This window comes from Drosophila gunungcola, unplaced genomic scaffold (genome assembly GCF_025200985.1).
Source record: "Drosophila gunungcola strain Sukarami unplaced genomic scaffold, Dgunungcola_SK_2 000010F, whole genome shotgun sequence".
Taxonomy (NCBI): Eukaryota; Metazoa; Arthropoda; class Insecta; order Diptera; family Drosophilidae; genus Drosophila; species Drosophila gunungcola.
The window spans coordinates 1,694,170-1,717,386 of record NW_026453198.1 but is presented as its reverse complement, the minus strand read 5'-3'; the positions used below and the strand labels follow the sequence as shown (position 1 = coordinate 1,717,386).

At 51.4% G+C, this 23,217-nt stretch overlaps 1 protein-coding gene across 1 annotated transcript; it reads right to left on the bottom strand.

Moving 5' to 3' along the window:
• Positions 1 to 15,156: 15,156 nt before the first annotated feature.
• Positions 15,157 to 16,778, bottom strand: LOC128263650 (homeotic protein female sterile-like). Its single transcript, XM_052998725.1, has 3 exons — positions 16,734 to 16,778; positions 16,201 to 16,664; positions 15,157 to 15,871 (listed from the first exon to the last, which is right to left on the bottom strand). The coding sequence occupies exons 1-3, from the start codon at positions 16,776 to 16,778 to the stop codon at positions 15,157 to 15,159; spliced, it is 1,224 nt and encodes a 407-aa protein (XP_052854685.1).
• Positions 16,779 to 23,217: the final 6,439 nt, after the last annotated feature.

Below are 23,217 nucleotides of genomic sequence, written 5' to 3'. Positions count from 1 at the left end.
TCGAGACGTTCGGGACTTAGAGCTAAAGTCTCCGAATTGAGACACAGGTAGCTGAGGTCCTTACGGCATCACACGGCTAAGTCCAGGCGCTTTGTTACAACTTCTGTCGCGATTTGAGCTTGGCATCCCACCCGGCGTGTCCGACAAAGTGAACAAATAGAGTCCTTCGACGAAGAACCGTGGGCTCAGAAGTAAAGTGTCCAGAACTAGCTACCTGCCTACAAGGACTGCATTGGCGAACTCCGGCGTATGCCTGATCGTCCTGCAGGAACTGTACAAGGTCCTGGTGCGACTAGCCCGGAAGGACGCGCGTTTGTTCAGCTGGTGTCTCGAAAGGCGTATGCGTTGAGAGCACAGCGGTCCACCGCTAGAGTCCCAGAACGGCAGCTTACCGAGTCGCCGAGTCGGTGCGACCGGCCGGGACAGAGCAAGGGACAGGAGGCTGCGGCTGCGAAAGGCGTACGCCTTGAGAGCACAGTGCCTGTTCACCCTAGTCTGGGAACGGTGACGCATCCCTAGTCCCTGTAAACCCGCCGAGCCAAAGGTGGCAGAAGACATCGCAAGCAAAGCCGGCGAGGAAGACACCACTTCGCAGCCGGCACGATCCCGAGAGGCGTTCAACGTAGGAAGGAGACGACGGCAGGACGTAATTCTACATAACCAGTACACCACCCCGGCCGAGGGTCAAGTCGGCGAATAAAAGATCACTGCATACTCCCAATCTTTCTGTGTGTTTTCACTGGTCAAAAGGGCGGTCACGTACATATAAATTTGGTGGGACGAACACTTACATCTTCTGAGCTAGCCGCACGACATTCGTATTTAAGTATTTAAGTAGAGCACACAATCTAGATAAGATATAAAAAAAAAAATTTTTTTTTTCAAAAGATTAGAGTGTTTAATTTAATACCCCCCTATAAAAAAAAATTTTTTTTAATTATTTTTGTTTAAATTATGGCATTTAACACGATAGAATTGGATAGCTGTCTTGAGGAAATAATTACTAAAGATCCAGAATTTAGAATGCGTGCATTAAATATTCTCCATTGCCATAAAAACTTCATTACAATCACTTAATTCGAATATAACTATATGGAAAAGTACAATTTGGAATTTAGCCTTTTGTTTGCTTACAATAAAAAAATAAAAGGTTTAATCCTAAATACTTTGCCATACGCCTCAGTAAAAGAGATCGTGGATTACCATTCTATACTCGGTGAAACCACGATCCTCATGGTAAAATTACATAGATAATGTTGCCATGGAATGGAACGATTTGTATGCGAAATTGAACAAAATAAAAACAGAGTTCGATAAATCCTACAAATCCCTTAATCAAAACAGACCAATTCAAGGGAGCACAATAAAAAAACACGCAGAAATAGTAGTAAATTGTTTTAACGAGGCGCGCATATTAATACATGGGCAACGGGGAAAATTAAATGACGACCATTGGTCAAGGGTATCAAAATTTTTGCAAAGACTCAGAGAAAACCTAATATTGATAAAAGAAAAATTCAATTTGAATATCTCTGTACCTACCATTCTTAATACCGCAAAAACAGTTGAAACCGATGAAGAATCAACATTGGAGGAGTCAACTGGTTTAGATCAAACGGAGCAAGAAAATTTTAACGCGGAAATTAAGGAAGAAGATTTAAATAATCTTACTATCCCAGCCGTTTTATTATCAAACGCAGATAATAAAACAGATTCAGAATCAGATTCAAGCGCAAACATAACTAAGAACAATAACTTCGAAATGGTGCAAACAAATATCGACTTCATTAACACTGCATCAAAGCTTATACCAGTTTTCGATGGTAAAGCAGAAAACTTAACCAGTTTCATTGATGCATTGCATATTATAGAGTCAATAAAAGGCGAAAACGAAAGCCTAGCTGTCTCTATAATAAAGACAAAACTAAAGGGCGTAGCAAGAAATCAAATTGGAAACGAAACAACGGTAGGTGAAGTAATTGCCAAGTAAAAAAGCACCGTCAAAGGCGAAATTGTAGAGGTATTGTCAGCAAAGCTAATGAATCTACAGCAACGAAATAAAACTGCTAATCAATACACATCAGAAATTGAGCAGATGACGAAGGCTTTAGAAAGTGCATACATAACAGACGGCTTAACACTAGAACTAGCAAGAAGTTATTCCACACAGCACGCAGTAAAAGCAATGACTAAAAACTGCACGAATGATAAGGTAAAACTTATCATGCAAGCCAGCAACTTCAACACAATGAACGAAGCAGTTTCAAAATTCGTAAACAGTTGCACAGAAGCAACTGGACAACCAAATTCGGTCCTCTACTACAACAATTATACACAGCGCGGCGGAAACCGCGGACGTGGAAGTTATAGAGGTAATTTTCGTGGTCGTGGTAACAATTATGGTTACTACAACAATACCAACCAAAACAATGGTCGCGGCAACTACAGAGGAAACTCAAGGGGCCGTGGCAACTCGAGCGGAGGCTACAATAACAACAATACAAGCAATGTAAGAGTAGCCAATGACACGTCGGGAAACTCCGAACCCCCTTTAAATGTTCAACAGTAGAAAAAGTAACGGTCCATACTATTAATCTCAGTCAGAATATATTCGTCTCATTCACCCATGTGGCTACCGGAAAAGAACTTGTCTTTTTGGTAGACACAGGTGCCGAAATCTCTATAGTAAAAGAAAATTCAGATATATTTCAAAACGTACAAAATAACATAATAGATATATGGGGAATAAGCCAAGAAATTAATAAATCGGAAGGCTTAACATCAATTGAAATACAGACTACCAAGTACATAATTCCACACGATTTTCATATCGTAGACTTACACTTAGCCGTCCCTTGTGATGGCATTTTATGGATTGATTTTATTAAAAAATACAACTGTCAATTAGATTTTCAGCCATCTGAAGATTGGCTTATAATAAGACCAAACAATTTAAAATTTCCAATTTATGTTCCAATAGAATACAGTTCTGGCAATAACTCAATTCTTCTGCCAGCAAGATCACAAGTCCTTAGAAAAATAAAATTAAATTCAAAAGAGGACAGTGTATTAATTCCAGCTCAAGAAATTGAGCAAGGAATTTATATAGCAAGTACAATAGCTACAACACAAAATGCCTTCATAAGACTACTGAATACAACAAACGAAGATTAAGTGGTCAGTGCAGACAATTTAAAATATGAATCACTGTTGAACTATGAAGTAGTCGAAGGAAACAAAGAAAATACAGAAAAGTCTGTATTATCCCAATTGTCAGAAAATTTTCCCCCACAATTCAAATTCCAACTCACAAATTTATGTAAAAAATATAATGACATATTCGGATTAGAATCCGAACCAATTAGCACAAATAATTTCTACAAACAAAAACTGAGATTGAAAGATGATGAACCCGTTTACATAAAAAACTATAGAAGCCCACATGGTCAGGTGAACGAAATTCAAAAGCAAGTCGGAAAATTATTCACCGACAGGATAGTCGAACCTTCAGTATCGGAATACAATAGCCCATTATTGCTTGTCCCTAAAAAATCAGCTCCAGGTTCCGAAGAAAAAAAGTGGCGATTAGTAATTGACTATCGTCAAATTAATAAAAAATTACTGTCCGATAAATTTCCACTCCCTAGAATTGATGATATTTTAGACCAAATAGGTCGAGCAAAATACTTTTCATGTCTTGATTTAATGTCAGGATTTCATCAAATAGAACTTGAAAAAAGCTCAAGGGACATAACTTCCTTTTCAACGAGCAATGGCTCGTATCGATTTACACGATTACCTTTTGGCTTAAAAATAGCGCCAAATTCATTTCAGAGAATGATGACTATTGCATTCTCTGGACTTGAACCTTCACAAGCATTCCTTTATATGGATGACTTAATAGTTATAGGTTGTTCCGAAAAACATATGCTTAAAAACTTAACAGACGTTTTTGAGAAATGTAGGAAATACAACCTAAAGTTACATCCACAAAAATGTTCATTCTTTATGCATGAGGTGACTTTTCTAGGTCATAAGTGCACAGATAAAGGAATACTTCCAGATGACAAGAAATATGACGTCATACTGAATTATCCAGTCCCACACGATGCAGACAGCGCAAGACGTTTTGTAGCATTCTGCAATTACTACAGAAGATTCATAAAAAATTTCGCCGATTATTCACGCCACATAACACGATTATTCAAAAAGAATGTTCCTTTTGAATGGACTTCTAAATGCCAAAACGCATACGAATATTTAAAAACAAAACTTATGGAACCTACTTTACTACAAAATCCAGATAACGGACTCCAACTCCCCATTGCATATGCATCAATAGCTTTTAGTAAGGGAGAAAGTAATAAGTGTACTACCGAGCAGGAACTAGCTGCAATATATTGGGCAATATTACATTTTCGACCATACATTTATGGCAAACATTTCATTATCAAAACCGATCACAGACCGTTAACATACTTGTTCTCAATGACTAACCCAAGTTCCAAACTGACACGTATGAGGCTAGAATTAGAAGAATAAAACTTCACCGCTGAATATTTAAAGGGAAAAGACAATTACGTAGCTGATGCGTTATCAAGAATAACCATCAAAGAACTACAAAATATAACCGGAAATATACATAAAGTCACTACAAGAAATCAAAGTAGACAGAAATCCTGCGCAGGAGAAAAAGAAATAGACTTGCCTAGGCAATCTATAGAAAAAGCTTCAAAGCCCAACGTATACGGAGTCATAATCAATGACGAAGTACGTAAAGTAGTGACCTTGCATGTAAAAAATATGCTGTGTTTATTTAAAAATGGAAAAAAAATTACTGCAAGATATGATGTTAGCGATTTAATGGAGTCCTTGACTTAGGTCTGTTTTTCCAAAGGCTTGAGAAGCAAGTCGGTATACATCAAATCAGCCAACTCAAAGTGGCACCGTGGGAAAATATCTTTGAATACGTTTCAATAGATAATTTCAAGGAAATGGGCAATAAAACATTAAAATCATTGAGAGTAGCGCTACTAAACCCGTTGACCCTAATAAATTCTGAAAAGGAAAAGAAAGCAATTATGTCTACATACCATGATGAACCAATTCAAGGAGGTCATACTGGCATTTCTAAAACCTTGGCCAAGGTCAAAAGACATTATTTTTGGAAAGGTATGACTCGATATATTACAGAGTACGTACGAAAATGCCTAAAATGCCAAAAAGCGAAGATAATCACGCATACGAAGACCCCATTAACCATTATGGAAACACCAAAAAACAGCTTTTGACAGGGTAATCGTGGACACGATCGGTCCACTACCTAAGTCTGAACATGGGAATGAATACGCAGTTACTTTAATTTGCGATTTAACAAAATACCTTGTAGAAATACCGATTCCAAATAAAAGTGCAAAAACAATAGCAAAAGCTATATTTGAAGATTTTATTCTGAAGTACGATCTAATGAAGACGTTCATTACGGACATGGGAACAGAATATAAAAATTCAATAATTGAAGATTTATGTAAAAATGTAAATATCAAAAACATAAATTCTACTGCACACCATCACCAGACTGTCGGAACAGTGGAGCGAAGCCACAGAACACTTAACGAGTTCATACGCTCATACATCTCAGTTGATAAAACAGATTGGGATGTATGGCTACAATACTTCGTTTACTGCTTTAACACAACACCCTCTATGGCACATAATTATTGTCCATATGAACTAGTTTTTGGGAAAACTCTAAACTTATCAAAACATTTCAATAGCATAGATAGAATAGAACCATTATATAATATAGAAGATTATGCTAAGGAATCTAAATTTAGATTAGAACAGGCATATAAAAGAGCCAGAATAATGCTAGAAACTAATAAACAAAAACAAAACGATAGATACGACAAAAATAGCTTAGACTTTGAATTAAAAATAGGAGACCAGGTTTTATTAAAAAATGAAACTGGCCATAAGCTAGACTTTAAATATTCAGGACCATATATAGTAAAGAAGATAGAATCCAATAATAATATAACTATTTTAAATGCAAAAAACAAAGCACAGACAGTTCATAAAGATAGATTAAAAATTTTTATAGAATACATTTTGTAGGATGGCCTTTCATAAAAAAAAAGAAATAAAATAACATCAAAATTTTCTCTTCAAAAAAAAAAAAAACAAAAAAAAATTTGTTATTACTTTACTATAATAAAAATATAGGAATACAAATACACAAAAATTTATATAATAAATAATAGGAAATAGTCGCATAAATTTTCAAAGTTTCAACTTCACTTAGTTTTCCAATATTTACTATATTAAACAAAAAAAATAATAATAATAACAAAAAAAAATAAAAATAAAAAGTTTTACTAATTTGCTAATTTTTATAAACATATATATATATATATATATATATATATATATATACTTAACACAATAATTAACAAAATAACTCCATAGATTTCAAAAGGAGGGAGATGTTGTATGCTCATATATAGGGTACACACTGTACCGCTTATATCACTGTAACATTTGTAACGACCTGATTTCTATGTATTCTCGCTCGCTACGTTAACGGGCGGCTAGCTCAGAGAGGTTATGGGTTCGTTCCACCAAATTTATATTGGGTGATTGCCTTTGACCAATGAATAACGCAAGAGTTCTGTTGGGATCGTAACTGTCTTTATTCGTCTCCTTGTACAAGCCTCACGGCTCTTCAGCTGCTGCTGCTCCTCGTCGTCGTCCTCTGCGGCGTCGCTCCTCGTCGCTGGCCTTCGCGGCGTCGCTCCTCGTCGTCGACTGCTTGCTGGTATCTGCCTCACTATCGGGACCGGCAAGGTGTTTCGCCTAGCAGGTAGAACGCCGTTCTGCCTTTTCGCTTAGCCACCTTTTTCGCAGGCTCCCTAAGTTGGTCCGGATTGTGTCGGCAAGGTGTATCGCCTAGCCGGTTGAACTCGGTTCGACCTCTTCGCCCAGCCACCTTTATCGCAGACTCCACGCAAGGACTCCCTGAGCTCGATTTAACCACGACCTAGCACCCGTTGGATCTCAGCGTTGAAGCCTCAGCCTTGTAGACTCTTAGTCGTTCGGCGTCTCGACTTTGCGATCTTGATCCTGGTACTCGGCACTTGATTAACTTGCTACTGGTCTCGCGTACACGCACTCGCTTTGATTCTCGCACTATTACTTCCTCTGTGCTGCGCTTGCGCCGCCTTTTATAGCCTGTGATGGTCCCGTTATTTCCCTTTTCCAGCTCGCGTGATCGGGTCCAAGGTCCACTGCCGCACCGTTAGTTCACGGTGCGTCCTCTTTGTGCGGGTCCGAAGTCCGCCATTTTACCGTTCGAACCTGTTGCCCTTGCCGTGTGAGGGTCCAATGTCCAGCGTGGTACCGTTAGTTCACGGTGTCTCCGCTTTGCCCGGGTCCAAGGTCTGTTGTTTACCGTTTCACCTTGTTGCCCTTGACTCCTCCGGCATTCTGGCCTCCTTCGCTGTTGCTATGCAGCTCACCTGCCTCGGAATTTGTGGGGAGTTGTAAGACTCCTCACATTTACCCCTTTCTTCGGAAATGTTATGAAAGTGGTGATCTCCCCGCCCCTGTTGTTTGTTCATTTAAATTCCCCGCCAAACTCGTTCTCCTCGTTCCCCAAAAGACTTTAACTTTCCCTAAACTGTCCTCGTAAGACTTCCCCCAGACAGCGTTCTGAAAGACCTTTAACTTTCCCATGGCTGTGCTGCGTTAGCCTGTTCCCCAGACAGTTCCCCGAAAGACTTGAACTTTCCCAAAACTGCATCTCGTTTCTGAGACCATTCCCCGCGTAGAATTTGAATTTCCCGCCCAGACATTTCCACGTGTTTGAAATCACCATTCCGATTCCCGTCGTCTGGCCACTCTACTGATCCTGTCTCGATCGCACTTATCGATAGTGGGTCCAGCATTGCCATCGTTGTTGCCGTTATCGTTATCGTTTCCGTTGTCTTAAGTTGCCTCCGTGTGTTTCTTGAGAAATCCAGTATTTTTTTGTACCCATCGATCGCAACTATCGATCGACCGCCTATCGCCTGGAGCCCCCGTCCCTAATTTCCTCACGGCCTCGTTGTTTTGAAAAAACTGGTAAGTGAACTTGCTGCCACGACTCGCTGTCGCGCCGGTGTCCACTGGGGAGTTTTCCTTTAATTAACGACTTTTTTCTTTACAGCGACACCATGACCATGATGCCCCTGATGCCCCTGACATGTCTCGGGGTGCTGACCCTGGACCGCGTGCCCCGGGAGACCCTTGCGGCGGCAAGTGACCCCCCTCGCCTTACGCCTGCGGCAGCCTCGTGTTTTCTGCCGGCCCGCGATTCCCCCCCTCACCGCCCCCGTTCCGCGATCGGCTGCTGCGGCGGACCACTCTTTTTTTTCCTGTGTTGTGCCTTGTTGTGATCCCCTGCCCCAAAAAAAGTAACTGCTGGGTTCAAATGCTGTTATCTGTTTATTGGGCCTTAAACACCCGCACCCGGCCCCCTGCTACCTTGACTCGGTAGCGCTGTCCCTCCTCCAGCACGAGCTTGGCCCACCTGGCCTTCCTCTGCCTCCCTCGCTGTCGCTGCGCCTCTTCGGCCACCCGCGCCGGCCAATCCGCCTCCGGAACCTCCGCCCACGGTTCCGCGCCCTCCGACTGCTGTCTCCGCAGCGTCGGCCTCGCCGGTGGGGCTCGCGACTCCGGGCACGAAGTCTGCCGCGCCAGCTTCGGGGGTGGCGCCGTGTCCCGCGACGTCTCCGGCGGTGTTAGCCACTCCCATGGCCCCTACTCCAGCCCCTCCTGGGCCTCGCGTTCCTCCTCGGTCGTCACCTCCAGCCCCGCGCGATCGGCCGTCTCCGCGACGCGTTTCGTCGACCTGGCCCTCGGATCGCGCGGGCTCAGCGGCGGTGGGCGCCGCCACTCGATGGCTTCGATGACCTCCTCTGCTGCCTCCTCGGGCGCGGGCCACGTCCACGTGACCGTCTGCTGATGTGGCTGTGGCTGCTCCTGCGGCGGCTATGGCTGCTCCTGTGGCGGCTGCGGCTGCCCCTGCGGCGACTGTGGCTGCTCCTGTGGCGGCTGCCGCTGCCCCTGCGGCGGCTGTGGCTGCTCCTGCGGCGGCTGTGGCTGCTCCTGCGGCGGCTCCCACAGTGCGGCCTCCTCGGCCTCGGCGTCCCTCAGCCTCTGCTGCCACGCGGCGACTGCTGCACTCCTCGCCGCCCGCCGGGCCTCCCATTGGCGGACAGTGACCGCCCGCGCCTCCAAGATCCGAGCCCACTCCTTGGGCTTGCCCGACGGTGGCATCTGCCCTAGGCAGATCCTCCCGAGCCCTGCCATCGCCCTGCTCAACCGGCGGAAGATCATCCGGTCCCTCGCCGCTCGTCCCACGTCGTCCTCGTCCGAGGACACCTCGGGACTGACGGTCTCCGTCCCCTCATCCGCCTCCTCCTCCTCACTCGCGTCCTCTGGCCCACTCTCGTCGGAAGAGATGGCGACGACCTCTGCGACCTCCGTCGCGTCTGCTCCTGGGTCCTCCTCCTCGAACGGCAGCTCCACGTCCGAGATCTCCCCGGTGGACTCCTCATCAGCCTCGCTGACCGGTGACGGGGATCGCGACACCAGGGGGGACGCCAGAAGCTGGAGAACGGAATCGGAGTCCCGTCTCCACTTCGCCACTGGCTGTTCCCTGGCGCGCTCCTCCCTCACCTTGTGTTCCACTCGCGATTGGGTGTTGCTCTTACGTGCGCTCATGATGGTTATCTTTTTTGGAAAGACCTGCACCATGCAGCGCCGTCGCTGACGAAACCTCGGTTCTTCCGCGTATCCTCGGTTCCGTTATTCGCGGAGACGTGTACCGGTAACGGGACTCGCTCTCCGCTCTGTGTCCGTGTAACGTTTACAAGTAACGGTGCCCTCCGTGTACACGCCTCCTACGCATGTGTGTGTTTAGCCGGTAACGGTGCCTACGGCTTTTTAAACCCTCCCTGTCCCGCTCTCGCGCTCCTGACGTGTGTGCCTGTGTGTGTGTGCTTGACCGTTAATTTCGATACTGTGTATCGTCCTCCCCCTTTCTTCGGTTAGGGTACAGTGCTCCTCCGATACGCCGGATTTGTGACTGCCCCTCTTTGCTTTGGGGTTTTAACTGGCTTATGTGTGTTTTCCTTTCTTTGCCGGTGTGTTCGTGCCGCAGGTTGCAAATAACCGGAGAATCGAAATTAATTATTTTAAACGGTCCCTCGTATCTGGGGGCCAGTTTCGCCGCGAATCCTTCTGCCGCCTTGGATTGGTGGTGCTCCTTGGCCCATACCGTGTCTCCAATCTGTGGTTTCCAAGGGCGCCTCCGGAGATTGTAGTGGCGCGCCTGATCCTGCGCCGCCTTCTCCATGTTCCGTCTGACCAGCTCGAAGATTTCGTTTATTTTTTTCGCATTCTCCGACGGGGTCTGGGTTTCCCTTCCTGTGCCGGTGGTTTCTTCATCAAACAACGCGCTCGGTAACCTGGGCTCTCTACCCTGCGTGACGAATGCCGGCGAATACCCTGTGGACTCGGCTACACTAGTGTTCACGGCCAGCTGCAATTCTGGCCAGTTCTCATCCCACGTTCTCTGGTCTTGTCCGGCAAACTGGGCGATCATTGTTTTTACAGTTCTATTGGCCCTCTCCGTGGAATTTTTTTCGGGGGTGTGTACGGGGCTGTGAACTGGTGCCGCACTCCCAACTCTGTCAGGAACCGCTTGAACGCCCTGCTCGTGAACTGCACCCCGTTAGCGGTGATTAAGACCTTCGGCACGCCGTACCTTGAGACAATCCTTTCCCGGATTGCCTTTTCCAGCGTCTCCGTGGTAGCCCTACGCACTATTTCCGTCCACTTCGAGAACCGATCTACGAGCACTAGTAGCATCGAGTTCCCGTGTTTCGACCGAGGAAGCGGCCCAACGAAATCGGCGCATACTGTGGCCCAGGGCTCCTCTGGGATCTGTGTGAGCATTTTTCCGGCTGCCTGGAGCTGACTGGGCTTGTACCTGAGGCAGCTCTCACAGTTCCGCACGTGCTTCCTAATGTCGCGGTGCATGCCCGGCCAATAATACCTCGCTGCCACCCTCGCGATCGTCTTCCGGCTGCCCATGTGTCCGGCCGTCGGCGTATCGTGGTTCTCCACCATGACTCGCTGCCTTGACCCGATTGGTACGCATAGCTTCCATGCGACCACATCCTCGTTGCCTGCTCTGTGAGGAATGTGCCGGTACAGCCGGTCGGCCTCCACTAAATAGTCCGGATATTTTTGGGGGTTCTGTGCTATCTTGCCCCTTATGTCCCTTATCCAGCTACATTCGGCTTGTTCTGCTGACTGACCAGGTGACTTCGTTTTCAACCTTCGGCAGGTTTCGGGTAAGGGCTGCCGCGACAGTGCGTCCGCCACAATATTCAGCTGGCCTTTCCTGTATGTTATTTCGAAGTCGTATTGCTGGAGCTCCAGTGCCCACCGCGCGATTCTTCCGGTTGGGCTCTCGATGCTATTCAACCACTTCAAGGCCATGTGATCTGTTATCACTTTGAAGTGGTATCCCTCCAGGTATGGCTTTAATTTCCTTATGGCCCATACGATTGCTAAACATTCCTTTTCAGTGGCGGAGTAACTTTTTTCCGACCCGTTTAGAGTCCGACTGGAATAGGATATCACCCGCTCACCCTGGTCGCAATTTTGAGTGAGAATGGCGCCCAGCCCATAATCGCTGGCATCGGTCTGCAGCACAAACGGCTTTGTAAAATCCGGGCATGCCAAAATTGGGTCGGCGACCAATCTTGCCTTGACAGCTTCAAAGGCCTGCTGGTGGTCGTCGGTCCATTCCCATTTGACACCCTTTCGGAGAAGGGCGTTCAGCGGATGCACTAGCGTGGCAAAATCTGGCACAAAACGCCTGTACCACGACGCCACTACCAAGTACTGCCGTAGTTCTTTGACATTTGCCGGTGGTTTTAGCAATGCTATCGCTGATACCTTTTCCGGATCCGTCCCGATGCCCTGGTCTGTAATGCGATGCCCTAAGTATTGAAGTTCCTTCCTGAAGAATTTACACTTATCCGCGTTTACTTTCAGGTTTGCCGCTCGCAGTCTTCTGAATACTTCCTTTAGGTTCCGCATGTGCTCCTCTAGTGTCCGTCCGATGACGATTATATCATCCTAATACGCGAAAGCGTGCGGCATCATTTCAGGTCCAATTACCTGGTCCAACGCCCGCTGGAATGTTGCTGATGCCGAGTGTAAACCGAAAGGCATAACTTTCCATTGAAACAGGCCTTTCCCTGGCACTGTGAATGCGGTATACTGCCTGCTGGCTGCCTCCAACGGTATTTGCCAGTACCCGTCCTTTAAGTCGAGGCTGCTAATATATTTAGCTTCTCGGAGTTGGTCCAGGATGTAGTTGATCATCGGCATCGGATATGCATCCTTCACGGATTTTGCGTTGATCTGCCTGAAATCCACACAGAGCCTCCATTTCCCGGTCTTCTTTTCTCACCATGACTATTGGTGAGCTGTACGGACTCCTTGACGGTTCGATGCATCCCTTTTCAAGTAGCTCGTCTACTTTGGCGTTGATCTCGCCCTGCATTTTTGGATTCTTCGGATAGTACCGCTGTTTGACCGGCTGATCGTCCTTCATGGTGATCCTTTGTACTGCCACGTTTGACGTGCCTTGCAGATCTTCCATGCTCTCCAACTCGGTCTTTAAAAACTGGTCCACATCCTTCTCCGAAAATTCCTCCGCGGCTTCCACGACTGCTACCGACAGTTTTTCCTCTAGCCAGCCTCGGTGTCTGTCCCTCGCCGGTATCATCACTCTGTGACCTGCGCATTTCACCTCTGCTCCGATTTTGGTGAGGAAGTTCCATCCTAGCACCAGTTCGTCAATCAATCCTGGGAGGATCAGCAGCTCCATTGACACTTTTCTTGTGCCAAGTCCGATTGGAATTTCTAACTGCGATTTTACGTCTCCGCATCTACCGTCCGCCATCCGTACTTGCCTCTTTGTGGGTCCAACCTTTCCTGCAGCCTGCAGCTATCGCGCCGGTGTCCACCGTGGCCTTAACGTTCGCGTCATCTATGAGCACTGTGGCGGACAGTTGCATTTCTTCCGCCTTCAGGTCGCCCATTATTTTTGAGAGGCAGCACCTTACGATCCCTGGCCGCCCCTCGGAGGCTGGGATCGTTGCGCGTTTCCCGAACAGCACTCCACCGTTCGGACGCCTATCTTTCCGCATCGCCAGCAGAATGTGAGTCGCCGGTTCCGGCACTCCTTTGTCCAATGGTCCGCGCCCCGCATCTGCGACACGCGTTGGCCGGAGTCTGTATAAATCCACTGCGATCGGCTGGTGGTCCGTGTTCCTGCGGCGTATGCCTCCGTGGCGCCTCCGTGTCCTCCTGGCACCGCCTACACACCGCACCCAGCTCTGCCCTTGGCCTTGGCACTGGGCGGTTCTGTGTCCTCTGGGAGTGGTTTTCCATTTCAAACTTCTCCCGTTGCTCCTCCAGCTCCTCGAACTCGTCTGCCAGCGCCATCAGGGTGTCCAGGTGCCGACACTCGTACGGCCGGATAAACATTTGGAGGGCCGGCGTGCTGTTCTCCTTTATCCTGTTCAGGACTTCTTTGGCAGACATACCCAGGGGCCGCATCATCGTCTGCATGTCCACCATGTAATCTTTAAATTTTTCCCCGTATGTCTGCCTCCGCTGTCTGACCTGGTCCGCTAGCTTCTCCATGTAGCCTCGAGGAAGGAAATATCCTTGGAAGCTGAATATGAAGTCTCCCCAGTTGTCCCACTGCCGGTTGTTGGCTATGAACCACTTTAGGGCTCTGCCCTGCAGCAGCTCCGGCATTGCTCGTGGGATCTGGTTTATATCCAGACCATATGTCACGGCTGACCACTCCACCTGCTCCAGGAACTCCAGTGGCTTGTCGTTGCCGTCATACCGAAAGTTCCACTCTCGGACTTGCTTGGCCACCTTGGCGTAGTCCTGCGGATGTGGCCGTACGCTTTCTTTCCTCTCGCGGCTGCCTTCTCGCTGCCTGCCGTCGCTTGCCATGCTCTGAATATCCAGGCTTGCTATAAGGCCTTCGGCATCTGCGGCTGTTAGTTTGAATTTTGGGACCAGCAGCTTCCGGAATTTGACCTCCAGACCTGCCACTAACTCTGCCACGACCGGGTCTTCTGTTATGCGGTCAACCGTCTCTGCCAGGGTCTTCCTCATCGCCTCTACCGAGCCCTCAAGTTCTATTCCCAGAACATTGCTCACCTCGGCGAAGTCCTCCTTCCTGAGATTATAAATCCAGGACTTTCCCATCTTTGATCTTTTGTTTTAGACTCCTCACATTTCCCCCTTTCTTCGGAAATGTTATGAAAGTGGTGATCTCTCCGCCCCTGTTGTTTGTTCATTCAAATTCCCCGCCAAACTCGTTCTCCTCGTTCCCCAAAAGACTTTAACTTTCCCTAAACTGTCCTCGTAAGACTTCCCCCAGACAGCGTTCTGAAAGACCTTTAACTTTCCCATGGCTGTGCTGCGTTAGCCTGTTCCCCAGACAGTTCCCCGAAAGACTTGAACTTTCCCAAAACTGCATCTCGTTTCTTAGACCATTCCCCGCGTAGAATTTGAATTTCCCGCCCAGACATTTCCACGTGTTTGAAATCACCATTCCGATTCCCGTCGTCTGGCCACTCTACTGACCCTGTCTCGATCGCACTTATCGATAGTGGGTCCAGCATTGCCATCGTTGTTGCCGTTATCGTTATCGTTTCCGTTGTCTTAAGTTGCCTCCGTGTGACCGTTTCTTGAGAAATCCAGTATTTTTTTGTACCCATCGATCGCAACTATCGATCGACCGCCTATCGCCTGGCGCCCCCGTCCCTAATTTCCTCACGGCCTCGTTGTTTTGAAAAAACTGGTAAGTGAACTTGCTGATGATAGTTTTCCTTTAATTAACGACTTTTTTCTTTACAGCGACACCATGACCATGATGCCCCTGATGCCCCTGACATGTCTCGGGGTGCTGACCCTGGACCGCGTGCCCCGGGAGACCCTTGCGGCGGCAAGTGCCCCCCCTCGCCCTACGCGAGGGTTCAAATGCTGTTATCTGTTTATTGGGCCTTAAACACCCGCACCCGGCCCCCTGCTACCTTGACTCGGTAGCGCTGTCCCTCCTCCAGCACGAGCTTGGCCCACCTGGCCTTCCTCTGCCTCCCTCGCTGTCGCTGCGCCTCTTCGGCCACCCGCGCCGGCCAATCCGCCTCCGGAACCTCCGCCCACGGTTCCGCGCCCTCCGACTGCTGTCTCCGCAGCGTCGGCCTCGCCGGTGGGGCTCGCGACTCCGGGCACGAAGTCTGCCGCGCCAGCTTCGGGGGTGGCGCCGTGTCCCGCGACGTCTCCGGCGGTGTTGGCCACTCCCATGGCCCCTACTCCAGCCCCTCCTGGGCCTCGCGTTCCTCCTCGGTCGTCACCTCCAGCCCCGCGCGATCGGCCGTCTCCGCGACGCGTTTCGTCGACCTGGCCCTCGGATCGCGCGGGCTCAGCGGCGGTGGGCGCCGCCACTCGATGGCTTCGATGGCCTCCTCTGCTGCCTCCTCGGGCGCGGGCCACGTCCACGTGACCGTCTGCTGATGCCACCGCCGCCCCTCCACCACGATGGTCCGCAGCGCTTGCGCGACCTGCGCTTGTGGCAGGTGCCACTCCTGCTGCCTCGGCGGCGACGATGGTGGTGGTGATGGTGAGCGTGGTGGTGGCGGTGGTGGTGGCGTCGGCGCACGTGGTGGCGGTAGCGGCGGCTGCGTTGCCGACGGCGGCTGCGCTGCCGACGGCGGCTGCGCTGCCGATGGCGACTGCGGTGCTGGTGGCGACTGCGGTGGCTGCGGCGGCTGCGGCAGCCCCTGCGGCGGCTGCGGCAGCCCCTGCGGCGGCTGCGGCAGCCCCTGCGGCGGCTGTGGCTGCCCCTGCGGCGGCTGTGGCTGCTCCTGCGGCGGCTGCGGCTGCCCCTGCGGCGGCTGTGGCTGCTCCTTTGGCGGCTGCGGCTCCCCCTGCGGCGGCTGTGGCTGCTCCTGCGGCGGCTGCGGCTGCCCCTGCGGCGGCTGTGGCTGCTCCTGTGGCGGCTGCGGCTGCCCCTGCGGCGGCTGTGGCTGCTCCTGCGGCGGCTCCCACAGTGCGGCCTCCTCGGCCTCGGCGTCCCTCAGCCTCCTCGCCGCCCGCCGGGCCTCCCATTGGCGGACAGTGACCGCCCGCGCCTCCAAGATCCGAGCCCACTTCTTGGGCTTGCCCGACGGTGGCATCTGCCCTAGGCAGATCCTCCCGAGCCCTGCCGTCGCCCTGCTCAACCGGCGGAAGATCATCCGGTCCCTCGCCGCTCGCCGCGCCACGTCGTCCTCGTCCGAGGACACCTCGGGACTGACGGTCTCCGTCCCCTCATCCGCCTCCTCCTCCTCACTCGCGTCCTCTGGCCCACTCTCGTCGGAAGAGATGGCGACGACCTCTGCGACCTCCGTTGCGTCTGCTCCTGGGTCCTCCTCCTCGGACGGCAGCTCCACGTCCGAGATCTCCCCGGTGGACTCCTCGTCAGCCTCGCTGACCGGTGACGGGGATCGCGACACCAGGGGGGACGCCAGAAGCTGGAGAACGGAATCGGAGTCCCGTCTCCACTTCGCCACTGGCTGTTCCCTGGAGCGCTCCTCCCTCACCTCGTGTTCCACTCGCGATTGGGTGTTGCTCTTACGTGCGCTCATGATGGTTATCTTTTTTGGAAAGACCTGCACCATTCAGCGCCGTCGCTGACGAAACCTCGGTTCTTCCGCGTATCCTCGGTTCCGTTATTCGCGGAGACGTGTACCGGTAACGGGACTCGCTCTCCGCTCTGTGTCCGTGTAACGTTTACAAGTAACGGTGCCCTCCGTGTACACGGCTCCTACGCAACCCGTGCATGTGTGTGTTTAGCCGGTAACGGTGCCTACGGCTTTTTAAACCCTCCCAGTCCCGCTCTCGCGCTCCTGACGTGTGTGCCTGTGTGTGTGTGCTTGACCGTTAATTTCGATACTGTGTATCGTCCTCCCCCTTTCTTCGGTTAGGGTACAGTGCTCTTCCGATACGCCGGATTTGTGACTGCCCCTCTTTGCTTTGGGGTTTTAACTGGCTTATGTGTGTTTTCCTTTCTTTGCCCGTGTGTTCGTGCCGCAGGTTGCAAATAACCGGAGAATCGAAATTAATTATTTTAAACGGTCCCTCGTATCTGGGGGCCAGTTTCGCCGCGAATCCTTCTGCCGTCTTGGATAGATGGTGCTCCTTGGCCCATACCGTGTCTCCAATCTGTGGTTTCCAAGGGCGCCTCCGGAGATTGTAGTGGCGCGCCTGATCCTGCGCCGCCTTCTCCATGTTCCGTCTGACCAGCTCGAAGATTTCGTTTATTTTTTTATTTCTCAAACAACGCGCTCGGTAACCTGGGCTCTCTACCCTGCGTGACGAATGCCGGCGAATACCCTGTGGACTCGGCTACACTAGTGTTCACGGCCAGCTGCAATTCTGGCCAGTTCTCATCCCACGTTCTCTGGTCTTGTCCGGCAAACTGGGCGATCATTGTTTTTACAGTTCTATTGGCCCTCTCCGTGGGATTTTCTTGTGGTGTGTACGGGGCTGTGAACTGGTGCCGCACTCCCAACTCTGTCAGGAACCGCTTGAACGCCCTGCTCGTGAACTGCACCCCGTTAGCGGTGATTAAGACCTTCGGCACGCCGTACCTTGAGACAATCCTTTCCCGGATTGCCTATTCCAGCGTCTCCGTGGTAGCCCTACGCATTGGCACTATTTCAGTCCACTTCGAGAACCGATCTACGAGCACTAGTAGCATCGAGTTCCCGTGTTTCGACCGAGGAAGCGGCCCAACGAAATCGGCGCATACTGTGGCCCAGGGCTCCTCTGGGATCTGTGTGAGCATTTTTCCGGCTGCCTGGAGCTGACTGACACGTGCTTCCTAATGTCGCGGTGCATGCCCGGCCAATAATACCTCGCTGCCACCCTCGCGATCGTCTTCCGGCTGCCCATGTGTCCGGCCGTCGGCGTATCGTGGTTCTCCACCATGACTCGCTGCCTTGACCCGATTGGTACGCATAGCTTCCATGCGACCACATCCTCGTTGCCTGCTCTGTGAGGAATGTGCCGGTACAGCCGGTCGGCCTCCACTAAATAGTCCGGATATTTTTGGGGGTTCTGTGCTATCTTGCCCCTTATGTCCCTTATCCAGCTACATTCGGCTTGTTCTGCTGACTGACCAGGTGACTTCGTTTTCAACCTTCGGCAGGTTTCGGGTAAGGGCTGCCGCGACAGTGCGTCCGCCACAATATTCAGCTGGCCTTTCCTGTATGTTATTTCGAAGTCGTATTGCTGGAGCTCCAGTGCCCACCGCGCGATTCTTCCGGTTGGGCTCTCGATGCTATTCAACCACTTCAAGGCCATGTGATCTGTTATCACTTTGAAGTGGTATCCCTCCAGGTATGGCTTTAATTTCCTTATGGCCCATACGATTGCTAAACATTCCTTTTCAGTGGCGGAGTAACTTTTTTCCGACCCGTTTAGAGTCCGACTGGAATAGGATATCACCCGCTCACCCTGGTCGCAATTTTGAGTGAGAATGGCGCCCAGCCCATAATCGCTGGCATCGCCTGATCCTGCGCCGCCTTCTCCATGTTCCGTCTGACCAGCTCGAAGATTTCGTTTATTTTTTTATTTCTCAAACAACGCGCTCGGTAACCTGGGCTCTCTACCCTGCGTGACGAATGCCGGCGAATACCCTGTGGACTCGGCTACACTAGTGTTCACGGCCAGCTGCAATTCTGGCCAGTTCTCATCCCACGTTCTCTGGTCTTGTCCGGCAAACTGGGCGATCATTGTTTTTACAGTTCTATTGGCCCTCTCCGTGGGATTTTCTTGTGGTGTGTACGGGGCTGTGAACTGGTGCCGCACTCCCAACTCTGTCAGGAACCGCTTGAACGCCCTGCTCGTGAACTGCACCCCGTTAGCGGTGATTAAGACCTTCGGCACGCCGTACCTTGAGACAATCCTTTCCCGGATTGCCTATTCCAGCGTCTCCGTGGTAGCCCTACGCATTGGCACTATTTCAGTCCACTTCGAGAACCGATCTACGAGCACTAGTAGCATCGAGTTCCCGTGTTTCGACCGAGGAAGCGGCCCAACGAAATCGGCGCATACTGTGGCCCAGGGCTCCTCTGGGATCTGTGTGAGCATTTTTCCGGCTGCCTGGAGCTGACTGACACGTGCTTCCTAATGTCGCGGTGCATGCCCGGCCAATAATACCTCGCTGCCACCCTCGCGATCGTCTTCCGGCTGCCCATGTGTCCGGCCGTCGGCGTATCGTGGTTCTCCACCATGACTCGCTGCCTTGACCCGATTGGTACGCATAGCTTCCATGCGACCACATCCTCGTTGCCTGCTCTGTGAGGAATGTGCCGGTACAGCCGGTCGGCCTCCACTAAATAGTCCGGATATTTTTGGGGGTTCTGTGCTATCTTGCCCCTTATGTCCCTTATCCAGCTACATTCGGCTTGTTCTGCTGACTGACCAGGTGACTTCGTTTTCAACCTTCGGCAGGTTTCGGGTAAGGGCTGCCGCGACAGTGCGTCCGCCACAATATTCAGCTGGCCTTTCCTGTATGTTATTTCGAAGTCGTATTGCTGGAGCTCCAGTGCCCACCGCGCGATTCTTCCGGTTGGGCTCTCGATGCTATTCAACCACTTCAAGGCCATGTGATCTGTTATCACTTTGAAGTGGTATCCCTCCAGGTATGGCTTTAATTTCCTTATGGCCCATACGATTGCTAAACATTCCTTTTCAGTGGCGGAGTAACTTTTTTCCGACCCGTTTAGAGTCCGACTGGAATAGGATATCACCCGCTCACCCTGGTCGCAATTTTGAGTGAGAATGGCGCCCAGCCCATAATCGCTGGCATCGGTCTGCAGCACAAACGGCTTTGTAAAATCCGGGCATGCCAAAATTGGGTCGGCGACCAATCTTGCCTTGACAGCTTCAAAGGCCTGCTGGTGGTCGTCGGTCCATTCCCATTTGACACCCTTTCGGAGAAGGGCGTTCAGCGGATGCACTAGCGTGGCAAAATCTGGCACAAAACGCCTGTACCACGACGCCACTACCAAGTACTGCCGTAGTTCTTTGACATTTGCCGGTGGTTTTAGCAATGCTATCGCTGATACCTTTTCCGGATCCGTCCCGATGCCCTGGTCTGTAATGCGATGCCCTAAGTATTGAAGTTCCTTCCTGAAGAATTTACACTTATCCGCGTTTACTTTCAGGTTTGCCGCTCGCAGTCTTCTGAATACTTCCTTTAGGTTCCGCATGTGCTCCTCTAGTGTCCGTCCGATGACGATTATATCATCCTAATACGCGAAAGCGTGCGGCATCATTTCAGGTCCAATTACCTGGTCCAACGCCCGCTGGAATGTTGCTGATGCCGAGTGTAAACCGAAAGGCATAACTTTCCATTGAAACAGGCCTTTCCCTGGCACTGTGAATGCGGTATACTGCCTGCTGGCTGCCTCCAACGGTATTTGCCAGTACCCGTCCTTTAAGTCGAGGCTGCTAATATATTTAGCTTCTCGGAGTTGGTCCAGGATGTAGTTGATCATCGGCATCGGATATGCATCCTTCACGGATTTTGCGTTGATCTGCCTGAAATCCACACAGAGCCTCCATTTCCCGGTCTTCTTTCTCACCATGACTATTGGTGAGCTGTACGGACTCCTTGACGGTTCGATGCATCCCTTTTCAAGTAGCTCGTCTACTTTGGCGTTGATCTCGCCCTGCATTTTTGGATTCTTCGGATAGTACCGCTGTTTGACCGGCTGATCGTCCTTCATGGTGATCCTTTGTACTGCCACGTTTGACGTGCCTTGCAGATCTTCCATGCTCTCCAACTCGGTCTTTAAAAACTGGTCCACATCCTTCTCCGAAAATTTGAATTTCTAACTGCGATTTTACGTTTCCGCATCTACCGTCCGCCATCCGTACTTGCCTCTTTGTTGGTCCAACCTTTCCTGCAGATTGCAGCCTGTCCGCCAGCTCTTTGCTGATGAAACTCGCTGTCGCGCCGGTGTCCACCGTGGCCTTAACGTTCGCGTCACCTATGAGCAATGTGGCGGACAGTTGCATTTCTTCCGCCTTCAGGTCGCCCATTATTTTTAAGAGGCAGCACCTTACGATCCCTGGCCGCCCCTCGGAGGCTGGGATCGTTGCGCGTTTCCCGAACAGCACTCCATCCTAGCACCAGTTCGTCAATCAATCCTGGGAGGATCAGCAGCTCCATTGACACTTTTCTTGTGCCAAGTCCGATTTGAATTTCTAACTGCGATTTTACGTTTCCGCATCTACCGTCCGCCATCCGTACTTGCCTCTTTGTTGGTCCAACCTTTCCTGCAGATTGCAGCCTGTCCGCCAGCTCTTTGCTGATGAAACTCGCTGTCGCGCCGGTGTCCACCGTGGCCTTAACGTTCGCGTCACCTATGAGCAATGTGGCGGACAGTTGCATTTCTTCCGCCTTCAGGTCGCCCATTATTTTTAAGAGGCAGCACCTTACGATCCCTGGCCGCCCCTCGGAGGCTGGGATCGTTGCGCGTTTCCCGAACAGCACTCCACCGTTCGGACGACTATCTTTCCGCATCGCCAGCAGAATGTGAGTCGCCGGTTCCGGCACTCCTTCGTCCAATGGTCCGCGCCCCCGCATCTGCGACACGCGTTGGCCGGATTCTGTATAAATCCACTGCGATCGGCTGGTGGTCCGTGTTCCTGCGGCGTATGCCTCCGTGGCGCCTCCGTGTCCTCCTTGCACCGCCTACACACCGCACCCTGCTCTGCCCTTGGCCTTGGCACTGGGCGGTTCTGTGTCCTCTGGGAGTGGTTTTCCATTTCAAACTTCTCCCGTTGCTCCTCCAGCTCCTCGAACTCGTCTGCCAGCGCCATCAGGGTGTCCAGGTGCCGACACTCGTACGGCCGGATAAACATTCGGAGGGCCGGCGTGCTGTTCTCCTTTATCCTGTTCAGGACTTCTTTGGCAGACATACCCAAGGGCCGCATCATCGTCTGCATGTCCACCATGTAATCTTTAAATTTTTCCCCGTATGTCTGCCTCCGCTGTCTGACCTGGTCCGCTAGCTTCTCCATGTAGCCTCGAGGAAGGAAATATCCTTGGAAGCTGAATATGAAGTCTCCCCAGTTGTCCCACTGCCGGTTGTTGGCTATGAACCACTTTAGGGCTCTGCCCTGCAGCAGCTCCGGCATTGCTCGTGGGATCTGGTTTATATCCAGACCATATGTCATATGACCCGGGAGACCCTTGCGGCGGCAAGTGACCCCCCTCGCCTTACGCCTGCGGCAGCCTCGTGTTTTCTGCCGGCCCGCGATTCCCCCCCTCACCGCCCCCGTTCCGCGATCGGCTGCTGCGGCGGACCACTCTTTTTTTTCCTGTGTTGTGCCTTGTTGTGATCCCCTGCCCCAAAAAAAGTAACTGCTGGGTTCAAATGCTGTTATCTGTTTATTGGGCCTTAAACACCCGCACCCGGCCCCCTGCTACCTTGACTCGGTAGCGCTGTCCCTCCTCCAGCACGAGCTTGGCCCACCTGGCCTTCCTCTGCCTCCCTCGCTGTCGCTGCGCCTCTTCGGCCACCCGCGCCGGCCAATCCGCCTCCGGAACCTCCGCCCACGGTTCCGCGCCCTCCGACTGCTGTCTCCGCAGCGTCGGCCTCGCCGGTGGGGCTCGCGACTCCGGGCACGAAGTCTGCCGCGCCAGCTTCGGGGGTGGCGCCGTGTCCCGCGACGTCTCCGGCGGTGTTGGCCACTCCCATGGCCCCTTCTCCAGCCCCTCCTGGGCCTCGCGTTCCTCCTCGGTCGTCACCTCCAGCCCCGCGCGATCGGCCGTCTCCGCGACGCGTTTCGTCGACCTGGCCCTCGGATCGCGCGGGCTCAGCGGCGGTGGGCGCCGCCACTCGATGGCTTCGATGACCTCCTCTGCTGCCTCCTCGGGCGCGGGCCACGTCCACGTGACCGTCTGCTGATGTGGCTGTGGCTGCTCCTGCGGCGGCTGCGGCTGCCCCTGCGGCGGCTGTGGCTGCTCCTGTGGCGGCTGCGGCTGCCCCTGCGGCGGCTGCGGCT